Source organism: Equus przewalskii, chromosome 1 (assembly GCF_037783145.1).
Source record: "Equus przewalskii isolate Varuska chromosome 1, EquPr2, whole genome shotgun sequence".
Lineage (NCBI taxonomy): Eukaryota > Metazoa > Chordata > Mammalia > Perissodactyla > Equidae > Equus > Equus przewalskii.
Window position 1 is genome coordinate 160,170,073 of NC_091831.1, and position 18,049 is coordinate 160,188,121.

Sequence of the window (18,049 nt, forward strand, 5' to 3'; positions counted from 1 at the left end):
TTGAAGCAAGTAAGTTCTGTGAAATAACCTGATTTGTATTACAGTTAAGGGACATCTGTTTTCATTCTTTTTTTTTTTTTTTTTTTTGCATGGTTTTGTCTGCTATTTAAATGAGAAGATAAGTTGGCAATGATAACGTTGCATTAGATAGTATCCAGGAGCATCATTCATGCAGGAAACATACACCGAACACTTACTAAGTGTGGATGGATATAACTACTCTAGGTCCTGTTTAGAACTGAAACTCTGTAATTATATGAATGACTTTTTTAACTTGAATATTCATGACATTTTTTATATAATCCACTGTATATAAAGCAGGCTCTCCTATTGGGTTCTGCCTTATTTCTTGTCATCTTGGGAAAATGAAGTCTAAACTGAAAAATTATATGCCTCCTCCTCCTTTGCTGTATGCACGTGGACACAAGAACAGCTTAGTAACTACCTCAGGTGTGACTTAGGAATCCCAGGCTATGGCCCAGTTACAGGGTACCATTTTGTATAGAGTTATGTCAGTGTGTGAACACAGGCTATAAACTTGTCTTTGGAACTGGCACCCAACTTTTGATCAGCCCAAGTAAGTAAGATCTTCAGAAATGTGTAGCCCTACCTCCAATATTGGGTTTAGATTTATATATGTAGCATTTAGCCTGGTCTATAATAGAATATTATTGTTATTACTATTTTGTTATTATTGGTCATAACAATGCTGCTAACTTGGAATATATATTTTCTGCCATATTATTCTTTTTGCCCTTTAAGGAGAATCAATGTCAAGACAACAGGAGAAAAGTGTTTGAGTTTCCTTTAGAGTCAAGTACCTTACTTGTTCATTCAGTTGCTACCTCTCTGCTGAGGGTCAATATGAACCTCACAATGTTTTGATTTTACACTGCCTCCTGAGTGTCTCTTTTAGAAAAGATTTCTTGGTTTTTCCTTGCCCAGGCACTTAAAATTTGCAGCTTACATTTACCCAAAGTATACTTAGCCCTCAATCTCTCCCAAAACTGGCCTCCTTGTCCCAATAATCACGCACAGTAAAAGTCAGTTCAACTCGTAAGTGATTATTGAGTATCATCAATAAGCCAAGGGCCATAGTTGGTTTGAACAAAAAAAAAGAAGCGTAACATATGACCCCTGCTCTCAAGAACTTTCAGCCTTAACAGAAAAACAAAACACTCATATATTAAAAGTCTAGTAACAATTTATATATGAATGTGCCAAGATGGGTGCTGTGTGTGGTCATGCCCAGGACCTGGCACCCAGCAGGGAGACCTGCAGGCTGGAGACAGGGAGCGGTGACGATGAGCAGTCCGTATTCCCTGGCAGAGATCAAGCACAATTCCACCCCTGAGTTTCTGGAAAAGGATTTGTCTGTATTTTCCCCAGGTAGACTGCTGAGATGTTTGACTTTCCTGAGGACAAAAGACCCCCTGGGCAGTAAGCATCCTTGAGTGAGGTGAGGAACAGGAATGAGTCAGGTGTGAGTCACCAGAACTCTCGCTCAGCCCCAGAAAGGACACGGTGACTCTGAGTCACGCCGAGGCATGTTTTTAGCGTGTGCCCCAGCACGACGTGCTAGAAATGATCTTGCTCCTACTCATTCTGGCAAAATGAAAAATACGTTTTTGCTTTTGTCCCCAAGAAAATGGTGCCTTCTTCTCAGGCGTGGCAGCAGAGATGGGAAAATGCCCGCCTGCTGCCTGGTATCTTTAGAAACACTCACACCCACCCAGCCTATGTAGGAGGTAGGTTTTTCACAAAGTTTTGTAAAGACTCTGTTTCTCCCAGAAGAGCAATAGCCAGAGGCTATGTTTGTTGATAGCTGTGATCAGGAAAATGGAGGCCAATGGGTAGCATTGGGGGCTGGTGCTGTTATGCCCATTAGGGAGGCTCCTTCAAGTCCTCATAGCACCCATTATAGGGAAAATGATAGGATCAGCCTTTCCAGTTCCCAGCTTTTAAAGTGAAGGGTGTGTGTCCTCCATGAGAGGGTGGGCAAAGTCAGGACGTTTTTGTAATGCACTTAGCCAGAGTGTGACTATGGAACATTCACTTTTGGGAAGGGGACCCAGGTGGTGGTCATACCAAGTAAGTGAGCAGGGACCCTTCTGTACAATGACCCTCCCCCCCTCCTCCTCCACCCCTCCCCACCCCGTTCCTATCCCTGGTGCTGGACAACTTCTTATTTCCACGGGAGGGGGAGGACATGTCATTCATCAATGCCACACCTAAGGTTCTTAGAAGGTCACTGTCCCAAATCTTTGCCTGTCCCTTGTTTCTTTCACCCTTCCCTTCTCTCAGCGTCTCTACTGACCACACTCCTGCCCTCTGTGAAAAGCTGCCCCTACTCTTCCCTGAGGCTGGGTTTCAAACTGAGCAGAGGACCACAACCGTAAAGGCTGGAAGGAGAAATGAGAGCTAGAAGGGACCTTGGGAGCATTTGCTTCTGCTGCTGGGGGAGCCAGAGGTCCAGGGTCTAAGCATCTGTCCAAGGCCATGCTGGGCAGGTAGTGCAGGGCAGTGTCAGGGCTCCAGCCCCACTTCCACCCTGAGCTTGGCACAGCCACACAGCTCTTTGCTAACGTGGCCCTCAAGCCCAGTGTGAAGTAAGCTGAGGGCTAGCAGCACACACGGGCCAAGGAACTGAGGACTAAGTTCCCAGCTCAGCTCAAGACCGCAACGCAGGCCATGACTTCTGTGAGCTTCAGCTTCTGCATCGCTGCAGTAGGGGTCGTGATCTCTGGTTCCTCCCATCTTTCCAAAATTTTATGGAAACTGTTGTGACTTTTTTCTCTGTCCTAGGCTTTTGTAAAAAGCAGGGCCCTGTCTGATTCAAGAGAATTAGAAATAAAAGAATCAAAGAGCTTTGGGTGCCCTGGCCTATTTCTGGGCAGTAAAGAGGGAAGGACAAATGCACCAATCTCAGGAAGGGCCTGAATCCTGCCTGGATTCTGGCCTCAGACAAGGATATGCAGGCACCAAACCAACCCTGGGACTCAGGCAGGAAGAAGGCTGGGAACAGGCGGCTTCAAAGAGCTAAAGAAAGGTAAAGACAGAACAGGAGAGCTTCAAGGAAAGGAGGTCAGGATGGCTTTAGCACAATGTAACATCAAATCTCTGCCCTTCATCCTCCCAGCCCTTTCAGAAGCCCCTTGTATCTGACAAAAGAGGATGGAGTCAGACCCTTGGCGTTACCCAAGCAGGCAGGTTGGTGGTGGTGGCACTGGGGAGTTGCTGCCCAACTGCTCTGCTGACAGGAACGTGTGTTCCCTTCTGGGCCAAGGGGGTGAGTCCCCAACCCCTGGCTCCCATCACTGCCTCTCACCCCTCAACGCCAAGGCTCAGGGGCTCAAGGACAGCTGTGGGAGATTTCCCACAACTCCGAGAGCATCAGCCAGTGTTTCCCTGGATTGTTGCCCCAAAACCACCAGGGCAATCGGTAGAGGTCACATGAGACAGGTTTTATCAAAGGCTTTCCTCACTGTGTGGATTAGGAGGAAGCTACGGCCTTACATTTGGAAGAGGGACCAGGCTTGTTGTTCATCCATGTGAGTATTATAGAAATGATCAAGGGATATTTTGTAGACAGAGAATATATTTTGGAAAGATATGCAATAATGAGGGAGACTGTGATGTGGTCCGCTCCGTCGTGAAAGGAATTCATGTTGTCTGGAAATAACTTAGTGTGTTGGGTCCGATGAAATGATTGGGGCTGTGCTGGACAAGGGTTTTGCACAGTGCTATCAGAGGACAAGTCCCCAAGTTTTGAGAAAAAAGACGTCACTCTTGGTTAGGTTCCTGAAGCAGGACTTTCTTCTTGGCAGCAAAGGAGTGTGCCCTTCCCCACAAGCCGATGGCTGAGACTCTTTCTCACCACCTCCACTTGGATCCACGAGATGGCTGTCCCAGTGAGAGCATCCCAGCCAGGGTGCTGAGTCATGCAGGGGTGCTTGAGGGGGTCTCAGGGTGGGGACGACTCTCCTCTGGCTGCAGGAAGCCTCATCTCTTTCCCTTAGTGTAAAGCATTGCTTGGAATCATCATATTATTAGCTACTATTTACTGAATGCCTGACATGGACCAGTGACTAGACTCTGTCCTTCACCTGAGTTCTCATTCACTGCTCACCTCCGTCCTAATGTTAGGTAGCTTCCCATTTTACAGATGAGGAAACAGAGGCTTGGGGCAAGTAACTTTCCCAAGATCAGACAGCTAGGAATGACAGAGTTTAACTCTAATCTGTTTGACTCTAGGGCCTTATTGTTAACCATGCAACTGTACTGCTACCACCATCCCTCCTGCAGTCTGTGAAGGAAGACCCCAGACCTCGAAGGCCACCTGTGTGGTCCTTGGTTTGCCTATACTGAGCCTTCTTGCCATGGTGCCCATAGCAGCCTTGGTATAGGACTCTGCCTTTCTGAAGAGATGGGTCAAGTCATTGATTTGGGCTGGCAGGATGCAGGTATGGCAGGGAGGGAAGGAGAAACCTAGGGGGACTGTTTACTGGGCATGAAGTGACCCAGAGAGAGAAAATTTATCATGAAAACCATAGAGCAGGCTGTTTAAAAGCTCTCTTCCCAAACGTGTGAGGGGGCCGGGCAGCCGCCCCGGGCACAGAGGGCAGTATTTGTACTGCGTTGTACCAGGGTGTGAACACAGGCAGCAGAGCACTCACTTTCGGGAGCGGAACAAGACTCCGAGTGCATCCAAGTAAGTGCCTGACCTTCGACTCTAGCCAAAGACACAGAAAGTCCCCACTCTGCTTTCTTAGATGATGAATCTGCACTTCCTGAGCTAATTTCTCATGTTTCTTCATGAGGTTTGAATGTTTTGAAATTTGAATTCCCAGCCACTGGCTCAATAGTGGTTTGTTTCCTAGTGGTAATAACTGCCAATGGGAAATGGCCTTTTCATCATTACAGAGACAGACTCTTTTGCTGTTTCTAGATTCATTTGAGACTAAAGATGTTTATCAGAAAAGAAATTGTGACTGATTATGCCAAAACATTTATTTTTGTTACCATCTGGTTTTCAGGAAAGGTGATGAATTAAACTTCCCAAAGACCCTGGGCATTGGACAAACTCTCAGTAAACTCCCGTCTAATCAAGAGATAAGGGAAGAACTTAAAGCCTAAATAATGCACTAAAACAATAAAAACTTTAGAGAATGGAACCATACAGAACTGAAAGAGTCCTAATAAAAGAAGATAGAGAGCAGGACTGCATTAAAAATGAATTAAAATATTTAGAGGACTTTTGCATTAAACAAATATTTACTAAGCAACTATTACCTTCTAAGCACTATGCTAGATGTGAGGAAGGAAAGGAGGGAGAGACGGAGGGAGGAAGAAAGAAAGAAAAATGCCAATTCTCTGCCATCCAGGATCTCGCAGTGGGTAAACATCCCTATAAACAGACAGTTACACCCAGTGTCACCATGTTGTAGTGGAGGTTCAGACAAGTTGCGATGGGAGCGGAAAGGATGACAAGCCCTACCTCTTCTAGTTGCCTGGTACTTACATGCATCCTACACTGCACCATAAGCTCTGTGAGGCCAGGACCCTCTCTCCTCCATCCTTACATCTCCACAGCCCAGCACAATGTCTGGCACACAGGTGTCACTGAACAAATGATTGTTGAAAAAAATGCCTTCTGGCTAGGAGGGTCAGAGAAGGCTTGAGTAGAGGGGTAGTAACTGTTTAGAACATATTGGTTTAGACAGTAGCAAGTGTTCTCCAACAGAGAGAGTTGTTAGACTTCAAAACAGGGAGATTAGAATCCATCCAAATGTGCGTGGGTGGGAGAAAACCCATCTCTCCGGGGAAGACGTTCTCTGTATTTATCTATTGTGCACTTCACTAAGTCTCTTCCCTGCCATGGTCAGCTCAGGCTGCATTTAGACAGCCTGAAACCCATCATATTTCTCAAGAACCAGAGTGTAGAGGCATAAGAACTACAATACCTGGGATAGGAAATCAGCACAAATGGGTTTTTAGCAGCAAAAAGGAAAGAGGTCTGATAATAAATATGTGAGGTCTATGTCTCCATTTGACAGACCACCCAAGAAACTTTTCTCCATTAGGACTAGAATCTTCTAGAAGTACACAGCTCCAGGGTGCGTAGGAAGCGGTGTGGAAGGAAAACCAATAAATTCACATTTGGGAAAGGCTTTTAAAGTTGCCATTGTTTCTCAAAGGTAAATCCTGCAAAGCATTGGGATGATGTGGTTCTGCATGCTGACTGCCTCCATTATCTGCCCCAGAGCTATTCCTGGTAGTGGTGGGAGAATTTGCTATACAGCTGACCATGTGTTCAGCAATTGCCCAAATAGAATGAAGCTGTTTCATGATGATTAGAAAGAAATAATCAGCATTAGTGGGGCCCCTAATTGTGTCCACAAGGACAGGTAGGAGAAAAAATACATTCAGAACACAGAAAACTGAAGGATAAAATTAGGCTAAAATTTAGGACAGAATTTTAAATTCTTGGCACTAGAGAAGGGACTTCCCAGGAATATATATCTAAACCTGCATAGGTTCCAATGGGTGTTTTAAGAAAAAAAAGATTATTGAATCAAATAAGTTTGAGAAGCTCTGGATTTCTTTACTACAAGACTTCTCAGAGCCTTATTTGAAATGCTAATATGCACTGTCACTCTTCAAGACTGAAATATAGTATATAGAATTTTCCAAACTTATTTGAGCTTAGAATCTTTTTTCCAGGGCAATTTAGAAGGACTAGAGTTTTGTGAAATTCTCACCAAGAAGTACTTGTCTAAACCACTCTCAAACTTTGGAGGAATTTTTTCCGCATAAGGGTGTAAACCTAATCTTAGAACCCTCCAGAGAAAGAGATTCTTGGGCCCCATATGTAACTCAGTCCTGATTCTCACAACCTTCGTAGTTAAGCAGTCCTCCTTGTGAATTTTATGTGAATATTCCTAGGGCAGTTTTAGTCTTTCTCTTTCTCTTCCCTCAAGGAATTACAGAACAACTTTCTAGAAGGAGAGCCTTTCATAGGCCTCCATTCCATTACTAAGCTCTACCCAAGGTTTTCCATCTCTTGTCAGTGCTATGAATTTTCCCTAAAGATTCATTTCTCAATTGATCCCTGGATCATCTCCAGACTCTTCCAATTTTCCTCCTTCACTTTCACGTGGAATTGAAATAAGCATCCACCCTCCAGGAAAGCCTGACCAGCTCAAGGCTGGCTATGAGGGAAACGTCCACGGCGTTATTACACAGGAAGCTCAGGAATTAGGACTCATTGGGCCAGCCATTTCTCTCATGAAAGAGAAAGTGTGATTTGGAGGGGCCTGTAAAGCAGGGACAGAAGATATTGCTGCCCTGGCAAGGCTGACCCTGCCAGAGTTAGCGTTCTTGTAAAGTGCCCTCCTATTGTGTGTCATCTGGTGGCTACAGTAAGCTGATCTTTGGAGCTGGGACCAGGCTGGCCATCCACCCGTGTGAGTATGACCACACAAACGACCAGGGCAAAAGTAATTGATGGCTTGTTGATGAGAAAACGGGCAATGATTTATGGCAAATTCACAGACCTATGAAACTCTTGTTTTCTATTTCTACAAGCTCTCTTGCTGACTTAAAATGTTCCCATTTCTCATATTAAAGACAGAAGTGCCAAGGGCCAGTTGGGTTAATGAAAATCTGAGCAGGATAATTTATGGAAACATGAAAAGAGTTACAGATACTCGGTGCTTTCAAGTGAAGCCAATAATATCAGCACCAGATAATCTGAACATTCAGGAAATTAGCTAAGTGTCCTTGAGGGAAAGAGATGAGTTAATGGCAAACACAAATTCTCTTTTATTGCAGCAGGTCGCTAAGTTCCCTGGCTTGGCTAATGAGCATGGTATGGGGATACCTGCGCCAGCATCTTCCTCTCTGTAGTTTGGTAGAGTTTTGAACTTCTCCCAGGGTAAAAGTGGCCGAGACCCCTATCTGAATGGCAATTACACCATGTGAAATAACAAGGTATGGAGGCAGGATAGAATGGGGTTTATAGCACGACTTGGGAGGCTGGCAGATCTGAGAAAAGTCTGGTTCTACCCTCTCCTGCTAATAAAATCTCCACTTTCTCATCAGCAAAATGACAATAACCACACTGTAATATGAGACAATGCCCAGCATATAGCAAGTAATCAATAAATGGTAGCTTTCTAAAATAGTATTACTAGTATCAAGGCTTTACAACACTAAGGCTTATATTACTATAAAGGGACAGGGGACCAGCTTACCTGGGAAATAGAAGATCTAAGAAACAAAGACCCAGGGAGCCTTTTAGGATGCTGGTCTCAGAGCCTGGTGGTTTCCAGCACATTAATGTCAGGAAGGCTATTGCACAGACCTTACCTGCAGTGGGATTCAACAGTGGTACAAGTTAATCTTTGGAGCAGGGACCAGACTGAGAGTCCAGCCAAGTAAGTAGAGTAGGGCAAGGTGAACATTGATGGGTAATTCTTCTTTGTCCAAGATGCTGAATTAAAACTAGGTATTTGCTTCTGCAGGATCCCAAACAGTTTTTTCCACTCATCCCCAGAAAATCCTCGCATTCTTTATTCAATGCTCCAAAACATCCTTAGGCTGGGATCTTAAGGATCACAAGTCAGGTGATGAGCAAGTAGTCCTGAATCTACCACAAGAGGATCCAACATACTGCTACCCTGAACAAGGCTTTTTGCTCTACTGAATTCTTAGTTTATTGAAATCACAACATCCAACCCAGGGCACTACAGTAGGATGGGGAAAGAGGAAAAGGATTGAACACACCAGAGACAAAGTCTCAACACGAAAGAGCAGAAAGTCTAACTCTAGACAGTGTCATTCTCCTGTCCTTGGGAGATCAGCGCTTCTCCTATTGATGTAGGAGGTAGGTCCAGTGAGTTTCTGTAATGGTGCCACCTGCAGTGTGAGTACCGGAGGAATGTCTGGGAAACCCATATTTGGGAAAGGAACTCAAGTGTCCATAATAGCTGGTAAGTCACCCTGGGTGGCACCATTTGTAACCCCATTGGCCAGTGTCACTATTCCTTTCCCTGGGGATATCAGTATTACTAATGATAAGGCTAACTGTGGGTGTTATAACTAATTGTCTTACAGAGGGCTCTGTGAAGGGAAAAACCATCACTATCAGTTTTGAAAATCTGTGTTTCTCTAGATCAAATACATTAAAATTTGACTTTAATCATTCAATGGATATTTTTAAATGCCTTCTATGTGGCCATCACTATAAAATGTTAGACTGAGTATGAAGGCTAAGATAAATGTCTGACCTGTCCCCAAATACTATAACAACCAGCCAAAGGGACAGAGCTAACGTAAATTTAGCTACCTGAAAACTACTTTAGCATTACCTAATTGATGCTGTCAATAGGTACATTAGAGATTCAGAGGAGTAGGGTCCTGGCTGGAAAGTTGGCCTAGATGGAGAAGGTTCCACGCACTAGAAAGGATTCATTGAGCCTGAAGGATAGGTAAGATCTTTATGGGCAAAGAAAGGAGAGAAGGGGACTTCCAGGAATAAGGAACAACAAGAAAGAAGGCATGATCTTGGGAATGAACAAGGCAGGTACATTTCGACCTAAGTAAACACATCTGATAATAAAGTCAGATGGAGAGAAAGACAAAGAAGATGTCTTCTTAGACAGAAGAGAAAAGGAATGCTAGAGCCTTCAACAAAATACAGACAATTAGGGCCAGGGCCAGGCCTTGGGAAACTGGGAATCCAACGTAGAAATGCAGACCAGATGTGAAGGTGAGAGGGGCCAGCTCTTTCCATGGATGGCTCATGGCCTAGGGACCTCCCCTCTCCTTCCTCAGAGGGCTCTGAAAGAGGTTACCCCATCCCTCAGAGGAGGAGACACCTAAAGGTTTTTAAAATGGAGACAATGAGAGTGGTATGAAGATGCTGCCTCCCAGTTTCAATTTGGCAAAGGAACCAGAGTTTCCATTACTCCTGGTAAGTCAGCCCAGGCTCACTGCTTCCTGACACTCACTGGAGCTTCAGCGGGACCCAGAGTCACATTTCTGGGTTCCTAGTACTTAACAACAAAGCACAGATTTAGTGGTAAGGAAGCTTTCAATCACTGCTGCGCCCCTGGGGATCTGAAGCACTAGACCATTTGGACATGTCCTTCTGTGGTTGGTTTTAAGTTAAAATGAAAGGTTAGGATCTAGAACAGCTGAAGTTCCACATCAAAAAGTTGATCCAGTCTTTCTAAGGCTACGTTCTAAGACATCATCAGTGGTAACATGTGTTTATCTTGCTAAGGTGGGAGAGGATGTCTCTTCTCCCAGGGCTCTAGCAGTGGATCCCTAAAGACCTCCAAATTAAAAGTGACTCATTTCATATTTTCAGACAAAAAAAAATAGTTTAGGGTTCAGTACCCAGCTGTTTTGACCAAAAATTCTAATAAGCAGAAATTTTGCAAATCTATAGTCACTAGCCCATTTATTTATTCAACAATTGTTTCTTGAGCACCTACTATGTGGCAGATACTAAGGATACAGCAGTAACCAGAGACAGGATTTTGTTGTGAAAGAGCTTACATTCCAGGGAGCCAATATGAAGAGCCTGGTGCAGCTGTACTCATATAGGGCATATAAAGGACTTGAGAGAGGAAATCCCAGCTCTCCACATCATGGCAGCCCCTGGATGTCATGCCAGGAAGTTTGAGCATCATTCTATAGGCAATAGGAGTCCCTGAATTATTTTGAACAAAAAGTGATCCAATCAGCTCCATGTTTTAGACAACTACTTCACAGGAAGAGCTCAAAGAATAGATTGAGGTGGGGTGAGAGGGAGAGGGTGAGCAAGAGCAGAAATCAGAGGCAAGGAAGCTGGGTGGGAGAAACAATAGCAAAAATGCAGATGGGGAAGCCCAAAGTGTATCAACTGGTAAAAATGAGACTTGAGAGAGGCTAAAAAATCACCTCAAGTCTTCTGACTTCATTTACTGCTACTTCGTTTTGATCTCTCACTAGCAAAGTTGAGCCACAATTGGCCTGCCACTGGTAGTCACCCTTACAAACTTAAAGATGGATTTTAAGTCGCACACTCAGCCCCTTCCCTTTCCTTGTGTTCCATGGCATTGCTCTCTCCAGACCAACGCTTCCCCATAGAACTTTCTGTGACAGTGGAAATGCTTGATTAATGTGCAGTGTCTGATACAGTAGCCAGCAGCCACATGTGGCTATTGAGCTCTTAAAAAAAGGTTTGAATTTTTAATTGAATTTTTAATTGTATTTAATTTTGGTTAGTTTTAATTTAAATAGCCACATGTAGCTAAAGACTATCATACAGGACAGTGTGGTCAAGACCTCCAGTCTGGCACCCAGTGGCTCTAGGACTTGAGTAAATGTTTAACCAGGACTCAAAGTTGGGCATCTGGCCCCAACAGCAACTCCCTTTCCCCTCTAAGGCCAAACTGCATCTGGTGGCACCTTATCCTTTGCCTTCTTCTTGAGGCCACATTCTCTCAGCATCTCCACACGCAGCCATGTCACACTCCCCACTCCTACAGATGACTAACAAATCCGTTGGGGCATTTGGGTGACACAAAATGGCTTCCCGTCTCTCCCTTCCCAGTAAAAAACTATTTATGCTGTAGGACCTTAACCCACATGATGTCAGCTCTCCAGGTATGTGGAGATTGGAGGGGAGCAGACAGAATCCTTTGGGGCCAGAACTTTGGATGTCCCTCCCATGTGACCATAGACCCACCCTAGCTCTGCTGTTCCAAGGGCAGCCCCACCCCGCAGGCGACTCTGCCTTGACCCAGCATCTCAAGGCCATGCCAAGGGCTGATTTCCCTGGTTTCAGGTCCAGCTCAGTGTCTGCGTTGCCAAGGTCACCCTGGCTGGCTCAGCAAGTGGGGTGCATGGCTGGTCTGAGAAGCCTTGCATGCATGGTGAGGAGCTGTGGGAGCAGAGAACCACAGGGGCAGGAAGCTCTCCTCTCAGCCCCGCTGTAAACTCTCTGGGTGGCCCCAATGTGTTAATCCTCCCAGCAAACCTCCGCTTCCTCTTCTAAAGGCAGGAGGTCTAAACGAATAAACAATGAAAGTCACATTAAAAACACAAAGTCCTACAGAAACACTGAAGAGTGATTCTCAGCACTAAGGAAGAGCCTCCAGTAACTCCTGCTTCCTGGGGTAGAGTAGAAACTGACTCTATTACTCAGTAGCACATTATCATGGCAATATCCTGGTAGTCACATAGCTACAATTACTTACATTTGTTTGGTACTTTACAGTTCATTAAATATAATTTTATATGGAGAAACTCATTTGTTTCTCAAAGTATCCTGGTTAGGAAGGTGGACAAGGCAATATCGCCATTTCACAGATGAAATTCCTGAGACTTAGGGAGCTGGTGTGGCTTGCTCAAGGCCTTGTACCTAGTAAACGGTAGAGCCAGGCTTGGACGCCGGTATTCAGATTGTTAATCCAAAACTTTTACCGATGAGAGAAATCTCCTGGTCACGTGAGCCATTTTCCGACTTAATGATAGCCTGTCATAAACCTCCAATTCCTGTCAATACCCAGACTAAGTCGGGGAGACCACCCCAGATTCCAAGATGTATGGTTTGCTGGGCTGGGCCACTTTTCTATGCTTGCTTTGCCTGCCAAATCTATGTTTTTGTTTATTAGGCCTGCTGAGGTTCTGAAGAAGTTCCTGTTAAGTAGAAGAATAACCAGTTATCATTATCATTAAGTGGCCTTGCATTTCTGGTTTCCTTGAATGGCAGGCAGAGCCCGGCAAAGAGCATTCACTGACAACCTGGCTTCTTGGCCAGGACTTGTGGCTTGTGCCTGTCCCTCAGTCCCAGTCCATTGTGAGCAGCTGGTTTCTAGAATGTTCTTTCCCATCTAAAACCTGAGAATGTGACTTGCCAGCTGCTCTTGCCCATCACTGGCATCTGGACTCAGGCCTGGGTTGGGGAAAGATGGAAAATTATCATCTCCTAACCCTGGTCCTCTTGGCCCACAGATATCACGGACCCGAAGCCCTCCGTATACCAGCTGAGAAACCCTAAATCCAGCGATACTTCCATCTGCCTATTCACCGATTTTAATTCTGAAGATAAAGAGAATTTCAGAAAAGAAGGAGTGTTCTTCTTCAACAGTACTACGCTGGACATGAAGGTCATGAATTTCAAGAGCAATGGGATGCTGGCCTGGAGCAAGACATCTGACTTTACATGCAATGACACCTTCAACAAGATAAAGTTCTACTCCAGCTCAAGTGAGTGCAGCCTTGGTGTCTCCTCACTTCCAGAGACCTCGTTGTGCCCAGGGCCCAAGTCAATAGTATCTAAAAGCTGCTCTGACTCTCAGCTTCATCAATTGCCAGCAAAGCCCCTTCTTGTTACTGATCACCAGGCACCCCCATCCTCGAAAGCCACAGAATGTCGTAGGCAAAAAGCAGACAAGGCTCAGGCAGCTGGAAAGTGCATTGGCCCTTAGTCTCACCTACCTCTGTTCCCCCCTCCCTGCCTCTGCTCAGGGCTGTTTGACCTTTGCTCCTCTTCCAGGCCCCATTATAATGTGCTTCTTCAAGATATCTCCCCTTGTTTCTCTCTCTCTGTCAGATATCTTTCCCAGCTCTTAACCTCACTCAGTCACTCATTCATTCATTCACAGCCATGGACTGTGCACGTACAACATGCCAGATGCTAGAGTAGAGGAGGAAACAAGTCAGATGAGGGGTCTGCCCTGAGGAAGGTCCATTCCGGTGGGGTGGGGGAGGGGGGAGCCATTCATCAGCAAGCAGAAATCTAGAGAACTTCAGACTGTACTATGTGCTTTCACTTGGAGTTGAGGAAACGGCCATGTTAGGGACAAAAGTCAAGGAAGTTCTCTCTGGGGAAATGGTATGTGAGCTGAGATTTGAAGGATAGGAAGCTACCAGCCATGCCAAGGGCAGAGAGAGGACCCTGTGGAGGCCTGAGACAGGAGTACAATGGGAGAAGAACAGTCGGAAATGGGAGGGAAGAAGTAGCAAGAGTAGATCACAGGGCTTCGTAGGTCATGAGAGGGCAGTTACTATGCTAGTACAGTGAGAAGATTTCGACTGGCTTTAAGCAGGGAATGACATCTAATTTACTTTTTTAAAAGACATTCTGACTGCTGAGTGGAGAATGGATTGTAGAAGCCAAGAGAGGAAACAGAAAGGAACCTCTTGCAGCAGAGAGATGATGGAGCCTGGCCAGGGTGGTGGCTGGGGAGTTGAGTGGCCAACACTATTTGAGATTCAACAGTAGAACCATGCAGGGATGGGAAGGAAAAGAGGAGATCAAGGAAGGTGGCTGGATTTTATGCCTGAGCAGCTGAGTCAATGATGGTGCCACTTACTGAGATGGAGGAAACAAAGGAACAAATTTGGAGTGCAAGGATCAAACCTTTGTGGAATACACGAAAGCATCCCTCCTCCTTATGGCACTTGTCACTGCGTGTGTCTTACTGCTTCTATTGGACTCCAGACTGGAACTGCCCCGGGGCAGGGTCTCTGTCTGCAGGCTCCTTATGGCCTCAGGTCACATAACATGTGCTTTGTACAACCAGTCTTTGTCAACTGCATGCAATGGTGCCCAGAAGCCAGAGTGTTGGTCCTGCCAGGGCCAGCAGCTCTCCCCAGCAGGTGCCCATATGTGACAAGTTCCTTCCAGATCTCTCCCACAGGAAGCATGGAAAGGTTGTAGACATTCACCTGCCCAACTCCTAGGAGCTCTGGCATGGGAAAGTCAGCACGCTTCGGACTCTAAGAAAATTTCTTTGTTTCTCCTTTTAGACTATTCCTGTGATGCCCAGTTGACAGAGAAAGGCTTTGAAACAGGTAAGAGAAGGGTCTATCCCAGCTTGGCACAGGTTTGGGGAGGCAATGAACCCACAATAGCCCTGACAGGACTGGGGAGGTGGGAAGGAATTTGTGGATCTAGGAATGAAATAATGAGGAACGGAACAGCAGTTCGAGCCCTGCTCAGAACTGCCTGGGATCATTCTTGAATCCCCAGGTTCCTCTCACCATCTCTAATTTTCTTTTCCATTCTGAGTATTTCAAGAATGAGTCTCTGGTTTTACTAGACCAATGACTCACTCCTAGGCCTCTGTATTCCTTTCAATTGCTCCACTGGCAGGAGAGCCAGAGACAGCTTCTGGGTGGCCCAGCTGCAAAATTTCTGACTGGCTTACTGTAGCTCTAAATGAACCAAGTTGTCCTGAGGACGTGTTCCCTCCAGAGCCCAGGGCTTTGCCTTGTTTCAAGAAAAGCAGCAGAACTCATGTAGGTGGCGATCCTGCCTCTCAAGGATTCCCACCACTCCTCACCACCTACTCTGGGCCCATACTCATTTCCATTTGAGACATTTTCACTGAGTCATCCCTCTTGTGGCTCAGCCACTAGATTCTCACCAAGGGGCCCAGACCCCAGGGATTGCGTGCATTAAGTTCTGAGCACCCACCCATCCCCATCTCCTGAGGGGCTCAGAAATAAAATAAGGACTAAATATATCAGGGGTTTTCCTTTTGAAATGAAATACTGTTGACCCCGGAGGAATGTATACATATGTTTACGAGGAGATGTGCACAGAAGTTCAAAGGGAGAGGTGATCGAGGAGCTGAAGCCCACCCCCACCTGCCCCACCCTGCTTTTGGGAAAGCCACTGGTGTGTCATAGGGGACTGTGCAGACCCTAAGTGTGTATATCCATAACCCACTCTGGCCCCTTCGTTTTGCAGATATGGATCTCAACCTCCAAAACCTGTCACTGATTGGGTTCCGCATCCTCCTCCTGAAAGTGGTCGGCTTTAACCTGTTCATGACACTGCGGCTGTGGTCTAGCTGAGGTGAGTAGGCATCTCAGCCAGGGGGCGGGAAGGTGGGGGGCGGTGAAGTTCTTGGGGTGGGTCCCCAAGCTCTGAAAGCAAACCTCCCCCCAGGATCTTGCTTTCGGTCCTGAGTCTCGGCCCACCAAACTCCTTTTTTCCCTGTGACGAGTTCCTCTTGTTAATAACAGTGGTTTACAACATTTGTGTAACACAATACACGCCTCAGGGAACAATGGTCACCTCAGTTGAGCCATGTCTCCCCTTCGAAGTATGAAGAACAGTTGTTATCATCCTCATTTTGAAAATGAAGAAACAGGCCAAGTAACAGCAAGGGCCCCACACTAATGAGCAGAAGATGAAAGACTCAGGCCCTGACTCATTCAAACCCAAGCCTTCTGTTGTATCCCTTTCACTGCAAAACCTAAAGGGGCCCCCAATTCCTTCCCTCATGTCCTCTGCCCCCAATATGGCGAGAAGTTGTTATACTCATATTACGTCCTACCTGGTGTAATATGAAGATATTATACTCATATTAAGGAGACATTACACTCAAGTAAGAAGATATTATACTCATATTACTGGCTGGAGCCTCCACATCCTTCTCCCCCAGTGTCCCTGGTCATCCTGCTGACAAATGCCTCCCATTCCACCACCATCAAAAAGAACCCAGGGGGCCGGCTGGGTGGCACAGTGGTTAAGTGCGCACATTCCAATTCGGCGGCCCAGGGTTCACCAGTTCAGATCCCGGGTGTGGACATGGCACCGCTTGGCAAGCCATGCTGTGGCAGGCATCCCACATATAAAGTAGAGGAAGATGGGCACGGATGTTAGCTCAGGGGCAGTCTTCCTCAACAAAAAGAGGAGGATTGGACACAGATGTTACCTCAGGGCTAATCTTCCTCAAAAAAAAAAAAGAAAGAAAAAAAGAACCCCAGGGTCCATTTGCTCCTAGAACTCTACAAACAGAGGTGTCTCCATCACATCCCTAACCGTCCTGGGGCTCCTCTGTAACCAGCCTGATTTTTGTTCTTCCTCATCCCAGGTCGCCAAGAATGTGAGAGCCCAGTGCTCCCTCACTCCTTGCTCCTCGCCACCCCTCCTTTCCCTCTTTAAGCAAAGAGGCGCACCCTCTGCCCCCAAGGGGGAAAAGGCTCCCTCCGCCTCTCTGGCCCCACTGGCAATGCCACCAACTGGATCCTACAGGATATCTGTGATCAAGATGCTGAAGAGCTGCCAAACACTGCTGCCACCCCCTCTGTTCCCTCACTGCTGCTTGTCACTGCCTGACATTCCCAGCAAAGGTCGGGGCTGCTGCAGCCTCTCCTGGCTGTGGAGGAACTCCTGCCCCTCCCCAGAGACCGCCTCTGTTCCCACTGGATGATGGATCCCCCATGGTTTCTCTTGAGCTCTAGCTCCCGGAGAATGTTGTGAGAAGTTTATATTTTTTTCAATAGTGTTCATAAAGAAATACATATCACCCTTTTTCCCAAGATGTGGGGAAAATTATCTCATTATCTAGGCCCTGCTATGCTGTGTATGTGAACCACATTGTATATTCTGCTGCCCATGGCTTCATTAAAAGCGATTTGGAAGAGCAGAGACTGTGCTCCTGTTTGACTGGGTTTCGTGGGGTCATTTTCAGTTTGCCATTGGTCACTAGCTGGGCAGAAAGAAACCAAGGCATTTGTCCATGATGACACTGAGGGAGCCTAACTCGACAAGCTGCTTAAGTCAACCTCTTCCCGGAATAACCTCTGAAAAATTCCACTCTGAAGGCTGTGCTGGGAGCCAGGCAAATCTACTTAAAAACTTGGGTCCCTGCTCTTCCATTTTCATGCCACACTGCTGGGCCACCCGTAGCAGGAGGCCCTTGTACATGGTTGGAAATGATCCGTAGTTGGCAGACAGGGACCACACAGCAAGTGTCCCCAAAATGCCACCCACTGTCTCTGGCCCTTCAGGAACATTTCCTTTCAGACTAGATTCCTGTTGAAACTGTGCATCGCCCCACAATTTCACAGCTGGGGACCACCCACCCCTCCACTGCCTGAGTCCCAACCAGTGCCCAGCCCCTTGAGGCGTCCAGTCTAAGAGTGGGGGAGGGGGGAGAAGATTGTGACCCTAGCCAGCCTTTCTGCTCCCAACATCCTGGATGTGAGGATGAGGAAAGAAGAGATGCGCTCTCTCCCCTCAAGCCCAGGGACT

The 18,049-nt window shown here is 46.3% G+C and overlaps 1 gene segment (V, D, J or C); it reads left to right on the top strand.

Moving 5' to 3' along the window:
- The window catches only part of LOC103543748 (T cell receptor alpha chain MC.7.G5-like), a 440,107-nt gene extending 422,666 nt beyond the window's left edge, over nt 1–17,441 (top strand). The window contains 4 exon segments of the C gene segment in view: nt 13,009–13,263; nt 14,809–14,853; nt 15,755–15,862; nt 16,887–17,441. Of these exon segments, the coding sequence occupies nt 13,009–13,263; nt 14,809–14,853; nt 15,755–15,861 (407 nt within the window).
- The last annotated feature ends 608 nt before the right edge of the window (nt 17,442–18,049 follow it).